This window comes from Anser cygnoides, chromosome 9 (assembly GCF_040182565.1).
Source record: "Anser cygnoides isolate HZ-2024a breed goose chromosome 9, Taihu_goose_T2T_genome, whole genome shotgun sequence".
Lineage (NCBI taxonomy): Eukaryota > Metazoa > Chordata > Aves > Anseriformes > Anatidae > Anser > Anser cygnoides.
In genome coordinates, this window is record NC_089881.1 from 18,208,766 (window position 1) to 18,222,319 (window position 13,554).

The following is a 13,554-nucleotide window of genomic DNA, read 5'->3' on the forward strand; positions in this document are numbered from 1 at the left end:
TTGACAGTAGAAAAGTATTTTCATATTTTTAAATTGAATTTCCTGTATTTTTTTCCCCCTGTATTATTCCAGTTGGTGCTGCTTGCCTCTCGTTCTGTCACTGAGCTCCATTGAGAAACATCTGGCTCTGTCTTCTTTACTCACTCTCACCAGGAATTTATATACATTCATAAGCCCCCCCTCAGCCTTTACTTCTCCAGGCTGAACAGTCCCATCTCTCTCTCTCCTCACGTCTGCTACTTCAGTCCCTTAGTCATATTCATTGCCCTTCACTGTTTTCACTCAAGTTTATTGATATCTCTCCTGTACCGGGGAGCTCAGCACCAGACTCATGGGGCTCACCTGTGCTGAGCTGGGGGAAGCATCACCTCCTCGGACCTGCTGGCAGGGTTCATCCTAATGCAGCCCAGAATGCTCTTGGCTGCCTTTGCCACAAGTGCACATTGTTGGCTCCTGTTCAGCATGTTGCCCAGCTAGACCTAGTCCTTATTATGTTTGGAGGTGTTTTTCAGGATGATTTGGTATATCTGCAGACTGAAGGAAAAGGTTTGAAATAACTCAGGTGCAGACATGTCACTAGAAGCCAGTCTCTAATGACTGACTGGTGCTGAAAGCTGTGAGGACTTGTGAAATCCTGAGAGAGGATTCGCTAAGTGAAGTGATATAATCCACAGCTGAACAACTGGCATACCACCCTCCCGCCCCCAACCCTGCCCTTTCCTCATGATGCTGTGATGATCAAGTACTATGGATTTTCTTGTTCTACACAAACGGGAAGAAAATGTATTTTATATAACTTTTTCTGGTTTATTTATGAGGTAATCCAGAGTGGTCCAAACTTCAGCCTGCAGGGCATTGTACCAGGCCCACAGTATCTTTACAGGTATTGCCTAGCAGTGGGAGCAGTCATGGCAGGGAATGGATCTGAGGCCAAGAGAGGCAGTCCAAAAGCTGAATGCTTCCCAGTGTGCCTGCGTGGAGCCCAACAGCTGAAGCTGTCGCTTGGTAGCACTTCCTCACCAGATGCATCTGACATGCAGATGACCACACTGACATAAAAAAAAAAAAAGAAAAAAAAAAAGAGTGCTGTTAAAATCTGTTCATCTCACACCCACCTATGTGTGCAGGCACCTTGGATCCTGGATTATCTTGGCTGCAGATCAGGACGTGATAGGATGCACTTTCTTTTGGAAACACAGCTCCTCTGTCTGTTGCTTGTCTGTCAGTTTGGATTCACTGTCTCTTTGTGTTCCCTTTGTATTTCTGGTCTTCATTTGTGCCTCTAATGATTTTAACTTGACAGTGTATGAAATGAGGAGGAGGAAGCTAGTGGTCAATCGCAAGGCAGAGAACCAGGCAGCCAACACATGGCTTTTCTCCTGCTTTTTGGCCATAAACCCTCTCTGTGTTACTGGCCCATACAAAGAAAGAGACAGATACATGATTTGTCAGGAATGCACAGATCAGGGGATTTGATCTAGGCCCACGTCTTTCCTACAATGTGAGTAACTGTGTATCTTTGAAACCCAGAGTCCCAGGACCTAGATATGTCTGTGACTCCTCTCTGTAAATGTGAGTGTCAGGCAGCATGGCTGGCTTATTCACGCAGGAGCCTGGCATGTAAGCTTTGATGGCATGGCCCTCCTTACATCCCGGCTAATCGCCGACTGAGAGCATTACTATATGCCAGCTTTGGAGGCTGTTAGAAAGACTTCAGCAGGTAAGGCTGAGCATAGCAGCCACAGGGCTAATCCTGGCAGACTCTGCAGTGCTGGTACTGGCTAGCAGAAGTGTGATTGCTCACAATGCTGTCTGTGCATGTCCTGTGCTGCAAGGCTTCTCTTATTTCTCCTTACAGCCTTGCTGTTCCAACCAGAGTGACATGTTTTCCTAGTCAAAGGCACTAGATCCTTTTCTATGAGCTTGCTGCTAAACTGTATTTTCCTTTGATGAGAGCTACATCCCATCACCTGTTTTTCTTTTTTGTTTGTTTGTTGCTCTCCATTGAAACTCAGTGAGCCTAACTCAGCCTGGGGGCTCTGTTTAGCTCAGCTGATTTAACCACCCTGGCCTCATATCACCTTTCTAATTGATTAGCTCTTGCTCAGGCTTGAACTGAATCAAAAAAAAAAATTCTCTATTTTCAGTTGTCATCCAGTGCTAACCTTTCCTTTCCCATAAGCTGAACCGCTGACCCTTCCTTCCTTATTTCTCTTCCCTCTCCCTCTCTCTCCTAGTTGATGCTTCCACCAGCCTTAACCTTGAGCGCACAGCGCTTGCTAGAAAGCGATTCACATTGCAAGGTCTTTCCAACCGCAGAGCTCCACCCAAAGGTAAAATCACCACATGCAGCATTTGGTCTCTGGCCATCTGTCTCCTGCACTCCCACAATGTTCTCTCCATCACATAGTGCCATCCATCACTATTTCCTAGACTGCTGCTGCATCCCACCCAAATGCGCCTGTCTGATATGCACTTATGACTCCTCCAAGACCCTGTTACCAGAAATGGCTCTCATGGCAGTGTTGGCAAGGCAAGCTTTGAGTTGAGTGGTTGGATCTTTTCATAGTGCACAGTGCGAGTAAGGTTTGTTTCCATTTTTTTTTCAAGGGCCAAAGTGTGAAGATCTTTTTTAAAACAAGAACCTAACTTCTTTCAGCAGTTTACTGGCTTGTAAGGAAGAGTATTATCTTTGTGTTGTGCTGCTCTAGATTTTCATTAATGTTAAATCGTTCATTGGTTGGTGTCCTTTGGTTTAACAATTACTGCTCAGCCATAATCTAGTGGTAAGACTGGGGAACTGGGATTCAGAAGATCCGGAGTTTGCTGCCATTTCTACTGAATTATGTTGTATGGCACTGTAAAATGATGTGTTGTGAGTCTTTTTGCATACATGTTTAGAATACACTTAATATCCATGAGTAGAGAGCATTGCATATTCCTGACTGTACTAGGAAGATATTTTAGAGGAAAGAAAGAGGTGTGAATAGAAATGAAATTGAATGACTATACTCACAATCACTCTGAAAATATAAGGTAATTACTCTTTTAATTATTATTATATATCTTTTCTCCTGCTCTGAAAAATATTTCCTATGTGAGACAAAGGCTAGTATGCACTGATGGAGAGGGTCAGCATCACAGGAGGAAGAAGTAAGACAGAAGAATAAAAAGAGAAATATAGAGGAGTTGTAGTAAAACATTACAAAAAGAGAATATGGCAAGAGCCAGGGCAGCTGTAAGATTCTGTCTAGGAGGTGAAGGCTGCGATTGGTAGTAAGATTCAGGATCGGTAGTAAGATTCAAGATTCAACCAATTCAACGTTTTGAAAACAAAGCAAAAAAAGTGAGTGGTTTTCAGATCCTCTGACTTGGGGAAATCAATCACAAAATGCAGATCTGCTAAGTGCAGGATAACACTGTAACTCAGGGGAGTTCAGATCTGCAGTTTTGGTTTGGGTTTCCTTCTCCTTTTTACCTGAATTTGTGTCGTCATGTGAGATGTCTTGTGTTTTGTCCAGTATTTCCATGTTCCAGACAGCAAGGCACACTTCAGAAGAGTTCATACCCCTAAGGTGTAGGCACTGTCGGCTCAAAGACTTGCTGGCTCTGGTTACTTGAGGTTCCTGTGACAAACCTCCCCTACGCAATGCCCCATGTTTGCTGACTTCCCTTTGGTGTGCTGTTCAGTTATTAATCTGGTCCTTGCCTAGAGGAAAACACTTGGCAAATGGCCTCAATGTTTTGCAAAGTGTGGTCATTTCTGTAGGCAATGTTGTGACAAAAACTATGCCAGCACTGACTGGCTGCCAGCATAACTGGCTGTTAGGCAGATTGGAGGCAGTGAGAAGGTAACAGGGAAGTTACTGCAGTAACCTTGTCTTGCTTTTGACCCTTTTGTGTAAAAATCCATTACTGGCCTTGGCAGAAGATGGCATACTGAGCTGAGCTTACTGTGGTTTGGACCCATTGTGTCTGTTCATGGCCAGAACACATAAAAGGGAAAGTCTGAACAACAAAATGATGAGACTAACTAGGGGGAAAACAAGATTGCCAATTGGATGCTGAAAGCATTGCTGAACTGTCTGCCCGAGGTAGATATCATGGAGAAGAAAACTTTGTATAGAAGCACCTTGGTGTTTTGGCAAAGGAAATGCTGATGTGTGGAGGAGAAGCCTCACCATCCTCCACTCCATCGGTGTGGAGAGCCCCAAGGCTCATACCAGAACTGGCACCAAATGTAAAAGCCCACACTTGCAGCACGTTGCATTTCCCCTCTCGCAGCATTAGCTGTCATGGTTTGTGGAGCCAAGCTCGTATTCCTTGGAACTGGCACAGGGTCTCCGAGAGCTGCAAGAAGCAGTGTAAATGTAACCAAATCCTATGAGTACAAAGTGAAGTTTTCTTTGCATTTTAATAAGGGCGGTCACAGCAGCCTAAATTTGGAATAATTCTGTATTAATCATCACTGAGGGCAGAGTTTAACCTCTCATTTTAATTCAGCCTTAAGAGGTATAAATAAGGATGTACTTGAATATATGTGCTTATTAATATGAATTTACTGCTATCGATATGTTGAGTAAGGAGCTACATTAATGCTTACAGAAGTTACAGACTTTTTACAAAGGCAGAAGTACAGTTAAAATGCACTGAAATTTTACAGAGCTAATATGGTTCCCTGCTGTTTTGGCGTAACAAACATTGCAGAAATTGCTGTTTGGCCAGTCATGCTAATTTCTGCTGCGCTGGAAACAGACAGTGAATGTGACATTTATGAGGCAGAACTATGGAAAAAAACAATGTAAAGAGAAATGTTGTGTGACTGAACACTACTATCAGGAAATGTGAAGATGATGAGTGGGAAAAAGAATTTTAAAATTACTGAAAAATAAATCTTTATAGTAGTATAGTTTTGCAAAAGATATTTAAACCTGAAGTTTAAAATCACATGACATTTCTTTTACTCCAGTGCTGTTTGACACCTAACTGTGAAAAAAAAAAAAAAAAAAGAGAGAAGATACAGTAAGAGAAAAGAAAGCAATTGGAATAGAAAAGTCTCCCTGAATCGTAGTCACTGACTGGGAACATCTAGGCTAAGATTCAGCAAAGATATATGCATGTTCTACAAAGAGCTTTCTGTGATATAATTCTTTTCCTACTCCAGGAATATCTCTGATGACAATAGAACCATTTAATTTTTACATAAATATTTTTTCGATAGTTTAAAAAATCAAAACATGAAAATCACAAATAATTTTTAACAATCTGAAAAACTTCAACAGAATATTTAAAACTATTTCTAATGTCATTTTCAGCTGAAGCTGTGTCCTGGTGTAGTTAATTGTTCAAGTATCTTACTGAAACTGAGATCTGAAGGCTATGCATAGCTTTACTCGTGTCTCAAAGAAAATACTTGAGTAATGCATCACATGGGCTTGGACTGTTTGCAGCAGAAGAGACTAAAATTTTAATCCTGAAATATTTGTAAGCAAGCAACTTTTTCTCCCAAGTGGTGCTGCTGTAGTTGGTAGGTGCAAGAGCCACATTACTGTATTTGTAGGTGTGTAGATGCAACCTCCTAAGAGCTGCTTAATGATGAGAAAGTGTTTTGAAACATTATGTGCTCTCTGAAGCTAGCGGTTAGTCCATTTATACCTTTGATCTGTTTATGAACTATTTTGAGAAAAAATGCTGCTCACATCTCACAGTAAAATCTTAGAAAGTTGTGTGTTTATTCCCAAACAGCCTTTGGGAAAAGGCATGATTTGAATTGGAATAAACAAACAAAAAACCCTGGTGACTTCATTTTTTCCAAGCTGATTTACACCCGTAGGGAGAGAACATTCCCACAGCGAACTCCCAGAAATGACAAATGTGAATTCTAAACCATTCGTGTTTGGTTTTCAGTGTATTTCAGGCCAGTCATCACAGAACAAGCAGCTCAGTGTCTAAATAATCTGAAGTTCATCTGCAGACACACACACCGCTCTAACCATCATCCTCATCTCTGTGTTTTGTAGCTGTACTTAGACTACTTGGTTGCTACAATGTTAACTGGCTAAAACATTAAGTTTCCCTTCGGCAGCATTAAGATTGGCTCAATTGGAACTGCTTTGAAAATATGTTTATATAAACTCTTTTATGTGCTTTTCACTTTGTAGAAAGTATCTCTCCTGGCTGTCTTAGGGAGCAACCTACCTTTTATTCACCCTTTTCCAGCTGCTGCTTTGCTTTGGACATCTTTTACCCTCAGTGCTTATTAACCTCTAATCCTGCCCTGCATTGCATCTGTCTATTCTCCCAGATCCAGAATCTAAGGAAAGAGAAGTTACCCGTCGCTTTTCCCTAGCCTCCTCCATCAGCACCACAGCTAATGCATCTGCTGTGACCAAAGGTACTGTCATGCTGCTTGCTTAGCTACCCTTCTCCCTTCCTGCTGACTGATTCATTTGCTGCCAAAAGCTGTTCACAGAGTGAGTTATCAAGCTCAGTTTTTATAAACGCATGAGATTGCAGTAGAAGAAGAATCAATAACACCTGCAGGAAGGCAGGCCAAGACATTTGAACTTTGTGTCAAGGTGTGCTCCCATTTCTCAGCTTCAAAGAGTGGTGCTGATTTCCATGGAAACTGTATTCACTTTTGGCTGTTACGGGTTAGTTTTCCAACTTCTCCATGGGTTTGGATTAGCCAAAATTCAACAGAAATTATTTTCCCATTTCCTTAAAGCTGCTTAGCAATTGTAGATTTCAAGAAAGGTAGGCTCTGCTCTTTGAGTAGCAGTAATCAATAAGAAAGCTTGAAATCAAGCCAAAAATGGGGTAGCAATTAGTGCCAGTTTTAAGCATATTTAGCATAATTACAGTTATGATTAGAATACTTTCAGAGTGGCAGGAAGTGAAAGCATGGTGGAGTTTATAAGGAGAAGGATATGATGTTACCACTCTATACAAATACTTCTTTGCCAGCCTCTTTAGACAATAATACTTCAGCATTACCACATGAAAATTACAGGCATAGCATAGGAAAAGAGGTTCTTATAGTGTCCAGTCTTTGCCATCAGCTTCAGATCTATATGGTCAATTATTAGGTAATGGGAAAACTGATAACCTACAAAATTACTTCCTAAGCTAGGGAATAGAAAGAAGCACATACATAGAAAGAGAATGGGCAAACTAGGGTTGTTCTATAGTGTGATTTATTAAAGAGAGTGTGTATGAATTACAATGAAATTCAAACTTTATAAAGGTTTCATGTAAAAGAAAAAAGTTGTAGGAACCTGTCTACCGTTAGGCTATTGGAATTATCTTAGAAGGGTGAGAAAACTACTTTTGTAATCATTTTAACAGTTAGAAAACAAAACCAGCGCTTTCCAATAAAGCGTTTTATTTACAGCATATGCTTTAAAAAAATGTTTAGCTTAGCTCCATCACATCATGAGCTCTCTACATGTGTAGTCAGGACGCAGGAGAAGCACTGTACATGGGGCCGTGAAGGATGCCCTCCAATTCTGTGGGACTCAAGTGTTGGCTTTTTTCAGCCTTTCCCTGCCAGCCTCATGTGTAGGAAGCTGATTGTGAGTCTCCCTGTATTAGTGCCATCTCCTGGACAAGTGTGAGAGAAACCATCTGTGAATCCTGTATGGAAGCAGATACGTTTATTGTGTCTTAATGTCTTTTGCAAAAAGAGGCCTGTTTCCTATCCACATCACAGAAGTGTTTGTCTTCACCACTTAGAACTTAGGGGATGGTCATTTTTCTGTGTGAGACGGAAAGTATTAGGCAGGTCATGGTTCTAGGTAATGGGAAAGCAAGTTTCTCTTTTAACAGTATTTACAGCCTTATGACTCTGCAAACTTCACACAGGTCCCCTTGTTCCTGCAGTTAAAGTCAAGAGACATGAAATAAAGAGTGACCCAACTCCCTTGGGGTTTGAAGGTATGAGTATTTCCATCCTGCATGAAAAGCTGTTTGGCAATCTTTTGGTATTATTCACCCAATTCACATCTCATCGCTGCTGGTGGATGACACTGGACTCCATGTAGGCATTCAGGGTTTGGTGTCACTTTATCTGTCTAGCCGTGATAAACAAAACTTGTCACCTCTTTTCTTGTCACCTGCACTCATGCCATATTTATGAACTTTCACCTAGAGATGGGCCTAAATTAATACCTCAATTCTCTGCCTATTTTGTGAAATAATGCTCTAGATTATGATCTGGATCTGGATTTTCTGCCCAGCTTCTACCTCACCCTGTGGATGGGGAGGAGAGTTTAGCAACAGGGAGCCAAGGGGCTACTTTTCACCTTCACCTGCAGTCTGGCCACTTGCATCCCTCTTCCCTTGTTGGGCTTTGCACCTAATAAGAGGAGCAGGAGCCACAAGCATGAAGATCACAAAAGAGGCTAGACTACATCAATATCCATTTAAGGTGCAGTGTTTCATTTCAGTCAAGCAGAATTTCCACCTGTTTGTTGCAGCAGGTTCATCGATTACTGTTTAACAAACAATACCAAAAAGTTAACCTGAGAAGTGATTCTCCAGCTACTGGAAGATCGCCAGCTTCCAATGCCAACTTTTCCCCTTGCACCAGGATCTGCCAGAGCACATTGCTCTGTGGGGCACAAGCAGTCAGGTAGCCCCGTGGTAGGAGAGGGAGAAGAGAGACAGGCTGAGGAATCCTTTCCTATAATTGTGTTGCTTTGCACAAAACCTTGGTAGAAAGGACGGATGGCCAGGTCAGTGATGGGATTGTTAACACATCAGAGCTACCTGCTATGTCACTCCCAGCAGAGGAGGAGACTGGAACAGAGAGGCTGGAAGAAGTTCAGAGGCAGCAGATTAAATAGTGGTTTTGCTGTTTGCAGGATATTTCCTGATGCTTGTGACACCTGGCACTAAGTTTGGAATCATCCTGGCACCCAGTGCCAGTTTCCCAAACCATGGTGCTTATAGCTTACTTTTCTCCATGATAGACACTTTTCTCAGCATACCACTTGGTTGCAGGTATTTCAAGGTGCAAGTACTAGTCATAGGACTCCAGAGCTGAGTTGATCCTCACTGGTTAAAGAATATGGTCCTACTGCATAACAGCCCTTACCAGACTGAGTTCCTTTAAGTAGGAAGCAATGAGCATTGTCATCCCTTTACTAGAAAATATTGCTGCTGTTGCCAGAGCTCTGACAGAGTTAACAATGTTAAGGATTTGATTTACTTAGATAAAAACTTCCCCCACAAAACTGCATTCTTCAAGAGTGCTGTCATGCAGTTCTGGCTGGGAAGAAGAGCCTCCCTGGTCCGTTTTCATTGCTGTATGGGTGAGCATCAATCCCATATACCACCACCTACAGAATGATTTGAAAAGCTGCAAGAAAAGTATGTTAAAGATGGGTGAGGAAGCTGTAGAGAAATAGAACACTGCACTGTACAGCAACTGCTTTCATTAATTCACATCAGTATTTGTTTGATTCATATGGCTGTTCTCTGTCATTCCCAGACTGTTTTTCTGAGGAATACTGCTGTAGTTTCACTCATTTGTGCTCATCAAATGTCTCCTCTTTTTATAACCATTGGATCCCAATCCACCTGTTTGTTTAAGAGACAACCAGTTGCAGAGGTGATACTGGAAGTCACTTTGTACTGATTATCTGGTCACTATTTCACCTTTAAGACAAAAAATTGTACTTCCTGTCACAGATGCTTTTGAGAACACCATATTGGCCCAGACTAAATGTAATACTGGTTCCACCACGAGACCTGTACCTAGATCTGCTTCACAGACAGGTAAACTAAATTAAAACATTTATCATCATCTTGATTTGAGAGTGTAATGTAAGTTTACGACAACATTTATTCTCTTTAACTAAAAGATATCTTTCTTGTACAATGGACATTATTTTCCTTGAAAGCAGTGAATGAACAAGCTTGGACCAACAGCAGTTATAGAAACAATGTCCCAGAATCTGGTTTTCTGTACTTCAGGCATAGCTGAAAATAAGTCTTCGAACTGATGTCAGAGAGCTCAGAATTTGATCTGTGTTATTTTATAGCTTGAATGAAGGATGTAAAAGTTACTTAGATTATTTCTCAGTCTCTGAAATTATTGTAGCAATTTGTGTGGAAGAGGAAGATTGATGCATGTATTTGTAAGGAATTCTTGCCTTTCTGCCTCGAATGCTTCCTTTGAATGACAGTGGCAAAAGATCTCTTTGTCTAATGCATTATGATTGTTATCCAGATGCTTTGTCTAAGCAAGAAGGAGGATTTTTGTTTTCTTCTGGTGTTTGTAGCTTGACTTGTGAATTTGAACTAAAATTGCTATAGCAGTTTAAAGCTAAATAGCATCAACACATTCTTGTATGTTTAGACAGCTGGTGTGATTCTACTGACAGAGGATACAGGGTCCATTTCTAAATTCTTCGGGGTCTGTAACTGAAATTGTCTCTTTTATCTTGGTGTGAACACTCACAATGCAGCACATGAATGGCACTTCAGAAGCTAGTTTACACCTTGAAAAACATCACCTGGATGACGTAACCACACTTGTAGGGTTATAACTGGGGACGCTGGTCTGGTGGAAGACAGTCACTGTCTCTCTTGTAACTGACTTGTAATGGTCAGGGCAGCCACAGCCCCTGGACAACAGGAGGGAGGAGAAGGGGCTGCAGAGCTGCATGACCACACGTTACACAAATTTATTTGTTCTTAAATAAATAATAAAATTAATTTTAAGTGTCTTAAATTTAAACAATTATTTAAATAATTATTAATAACCTACCATCAGAGGTCTGGTTGTCTTGTACCTTGTTTGTTCTGTCCCTTCCCTGCATTTTCAGCCTGCTCCAGGGCACAGTCTTGTAAGTTGCTCAGATGGTAATATTACCTTGGGGTGTGATGGAGATAAGAAGTCAACCAAAATTCAATGGGTTCGATTTGTAGATAAATATGTGGAGGTAAGCTAGAAAATGAATGAGCATGGTCTTCTGAAAATCATTTTGCCAAAGTCATAATTTGCTACAGCGCTTGCTATACAGAAGTATTCCTGACCTTGCTTTTTGTACCTCATGAACTGAAGAGGTTTAGTGATGCTAAACACAGAAGGTATTGATGCACATGTGCATCATGGCCACACAGTCCGCCCTCCTACAAATGGCAGCAAGTGGTGCAGATTTTTTAGAGAGAGAATAATGGCTGCAATGTAATTTTTATGGCAAAATCAGGGAAGAAGCTGTAGAAAGGTATGAGTAATTCAGTAACTGAAATAGCGGAAAGTGAACCTGTGACATTTGTTTTTAAAAGGCTGAATCTGAAAGCAGCTAATGACCAATAGCTAACTCTTTTTGTTTTCTCTTTTGAAAAGGTTGGCCCAGCAGGCAACTGCCATCTCTAGACACATTTGAAGATTTCGAAGCCATCCCCTCCAGCATGGATGAACTCTCCAACTCTTCAGACATGGAGGAAGAGACCAACCCTAACAATGTAATTCCTTTTTTCAAAGTAAAGTAATCCCTTTCGTAGTACAACCTTTTCTTCTCTAAGGATCAAGATTTAGCCTACAAAGTTTGGGTTCATACCTGCCTTAAATTCATGGATGTGTGGGAAGACAGAAGATGGGAGCTTGATCTGGGGTATTAAGGGATTAGTCTAAGACTATTTTATTGATCGGGATCAGTACTATTAAAAGCCACCCTTACTTGTAAGCTGTAGCTTTGTCTTTATAGCTAAATAACAAAGGTGGGAGAAAACACTGAGCCCTTTAAAAATATAATTCCAGACTTTTCCAGGTAACATAAGCTGGTGTCACAAACTCAGTTTCTATATCAGAATAATGTCTGGTTGATTAATTCTGAAGCCTGAATGCACAGCAGAGTTCTTTCCTGAGTTTCAATAATGGTTAATCATGGGCATGATAAAACTAATAAAATGTGATAAAACTCCCCAGAACAGAAATCTCTGCCAGCTTGAAATGCTTGATTCAGTGTTCAGCCAAACTCACTTTCTGTTGCACAATGTTCTTTCCTCCATAATGACTATAATTCTGGTGCATTGCTTCATTTATTTTAGGGGGCCAATCTTTTTCGGGTAGAAGGCAGTTTTGACAGCTGTTTCCCAGATTCTCTTACACTTGAGGATGGAGATCTAGTGCAGTTTGTGCAGGAAGGAGAAAATGGACAATGGTAAGTACAGCAGAGAGACAAATTAACGGGTAGAATGTCTACAGCCTCTTCAAAAAGATGGAATATGTTCAGGAAAATGTCAAAGCATATTCAAAATCTGTCTGAATCCACTCACTCCATTGAATAAAATGTGAAAATGCAGTGGTGAGCATGAACATAGAAGCAGCTTTGTTTAATTCTACTTAGTTGGTTTTCATCCCAAATGATTGATATGAGGCTTGAGAAGATGGGAGTTTGCATGAAGGGAAATAGACGAGAATATTTAGGCTTTTGACACCTAGCCAGGACAGCTGCCAAAGGCTGTATCCTTCAATAGGATACACCAGTAGAATCTCATTGCCTTCCACCAAGCTGCAGCAGTGAACCAGAGAGCATGTTTAGCTCCAAAGGCTTAGATATAAGACTATATCTCAGACATGATTGACAAAGTGAGATGAATCTGGCCCCCTTGAGCTTACACACTTTTTGGTGTATTTATGCTTTCTGACTGACAAGTGAGTGTTAGGAACAGACCTGGCAAGGTGTCTGAATTCTCCTTCCATGGTCAATTTGAAGGAAGAAGATCTGATCTCCTTGAAGTGCCCGTGCAGTCAGACGCCTCACTCAGAACTGGCATTCAGCCGAGCCAAGAGCAAGTCCCCATAGAGCGAAGGAGCTTTTAGTAGTAAACTAAAACCATGCACCCTGGATGATACTTTCAGCAAGGGAAATGGACGATTCAGTTTCTTCAGACCCTTTGGTCTAGGGTCTCAAACACAGGCCAAGGCCACTGCCTCCTTCTCATACAGTCTGCTTGCAAGTGAGCTTGTTCTGGGGTACTGAGTCACCATCTCGGGCTGCTGAAACTTGGGCAACAGATAACTGTAGGACTGCCCTGGGTAAAACACATGCTTTACACCTACTTGGTAACCACTACCTGCTTGGTTTAGGAAGTAGCTGTCGAACATACACCTCTAAGAAACACAACTGAGGGAAAGAGACCATAAGGAAATGCACTGACTGTTCTCTGAGTTTCAGGTTAGTGAAGAAACTGGTCTCTGAGAAAAGTGAATGGGTTCCTTCCAGTATATTGCAGCCAGCAGAGGGGGACAGTAACAACATAATTAAGAACAGCAATGCAGGTAACAGAGGAAATGTTTTACTGGTATTTAAAATCTTTTCTCTGTTTGTGTGTGTACATCTGTTGAAAAAGGATGTAATAAAAAGTGCACTTTCTATATTCAGCTTGAGTGTATGTCTGTGCTGCGGTTTCTGGTGACACAGCTGAGCTAGCCTGAAATTTGGTGCTTGAGGTGTCAGAGCTAGCTAGGCACAACAACTTACCTTGGTCTAACTGTTTTCCCATTCTCAGGTGGAATTTGAATCTTCCACCAAATTCCTG

At 41.3% G+C, this 13,554-nt stretch overlaps 1 protein-coding gene across 20 annotated transcripts in view; it reads left to right on the forward strand.

Moving 5' to 3' along the window:
• Nucleotides 1-13,554, forward strand: part of MCF2L2 (MCF.2 cell line derived transforming sequence-like 2) — a 167,538-nt gene that overhangs the window by 147,865 nt on the left and 6,119 nt on the right. For 11 of the 20 annotated variants that reach the window (XM_067002231.1, XM_067002239.1, XM_067002230.1 and 8 more), the window contains 7 exons: nt 2,238-2,333; nt 6,305-6,394; nt 7,864-7,935; nt 9,694-9,780; nt 11,357-11,475; nt 12,061-12,173; nt 13,185-13,294. In XM_067002231.1, coding sequence (XP_066858332.1) covers nt 2,238-2,333; nt 6,305-6,394; nt 7,864-7,935; nt 9,694-9,780; nt 11,357-11,475; nt 12,061-12,173; nt 13,185-13,294 — 687 coding nt within the window. The remainder of the gene's footprint in view (nt 1-2,237; nt 2,334-6,304; nt 6,395-7,863; nt 7,936-9,693; nt 9,781-11,356; nt 11,476-12,060; nt 12,174-13,184; nt 13,295-13,554) is intronic. The other 9 variants (XM_013174837.3, XM_013174830.3, XM_048059607.2 and 6 more) reach the window with 7 other exon arrangements.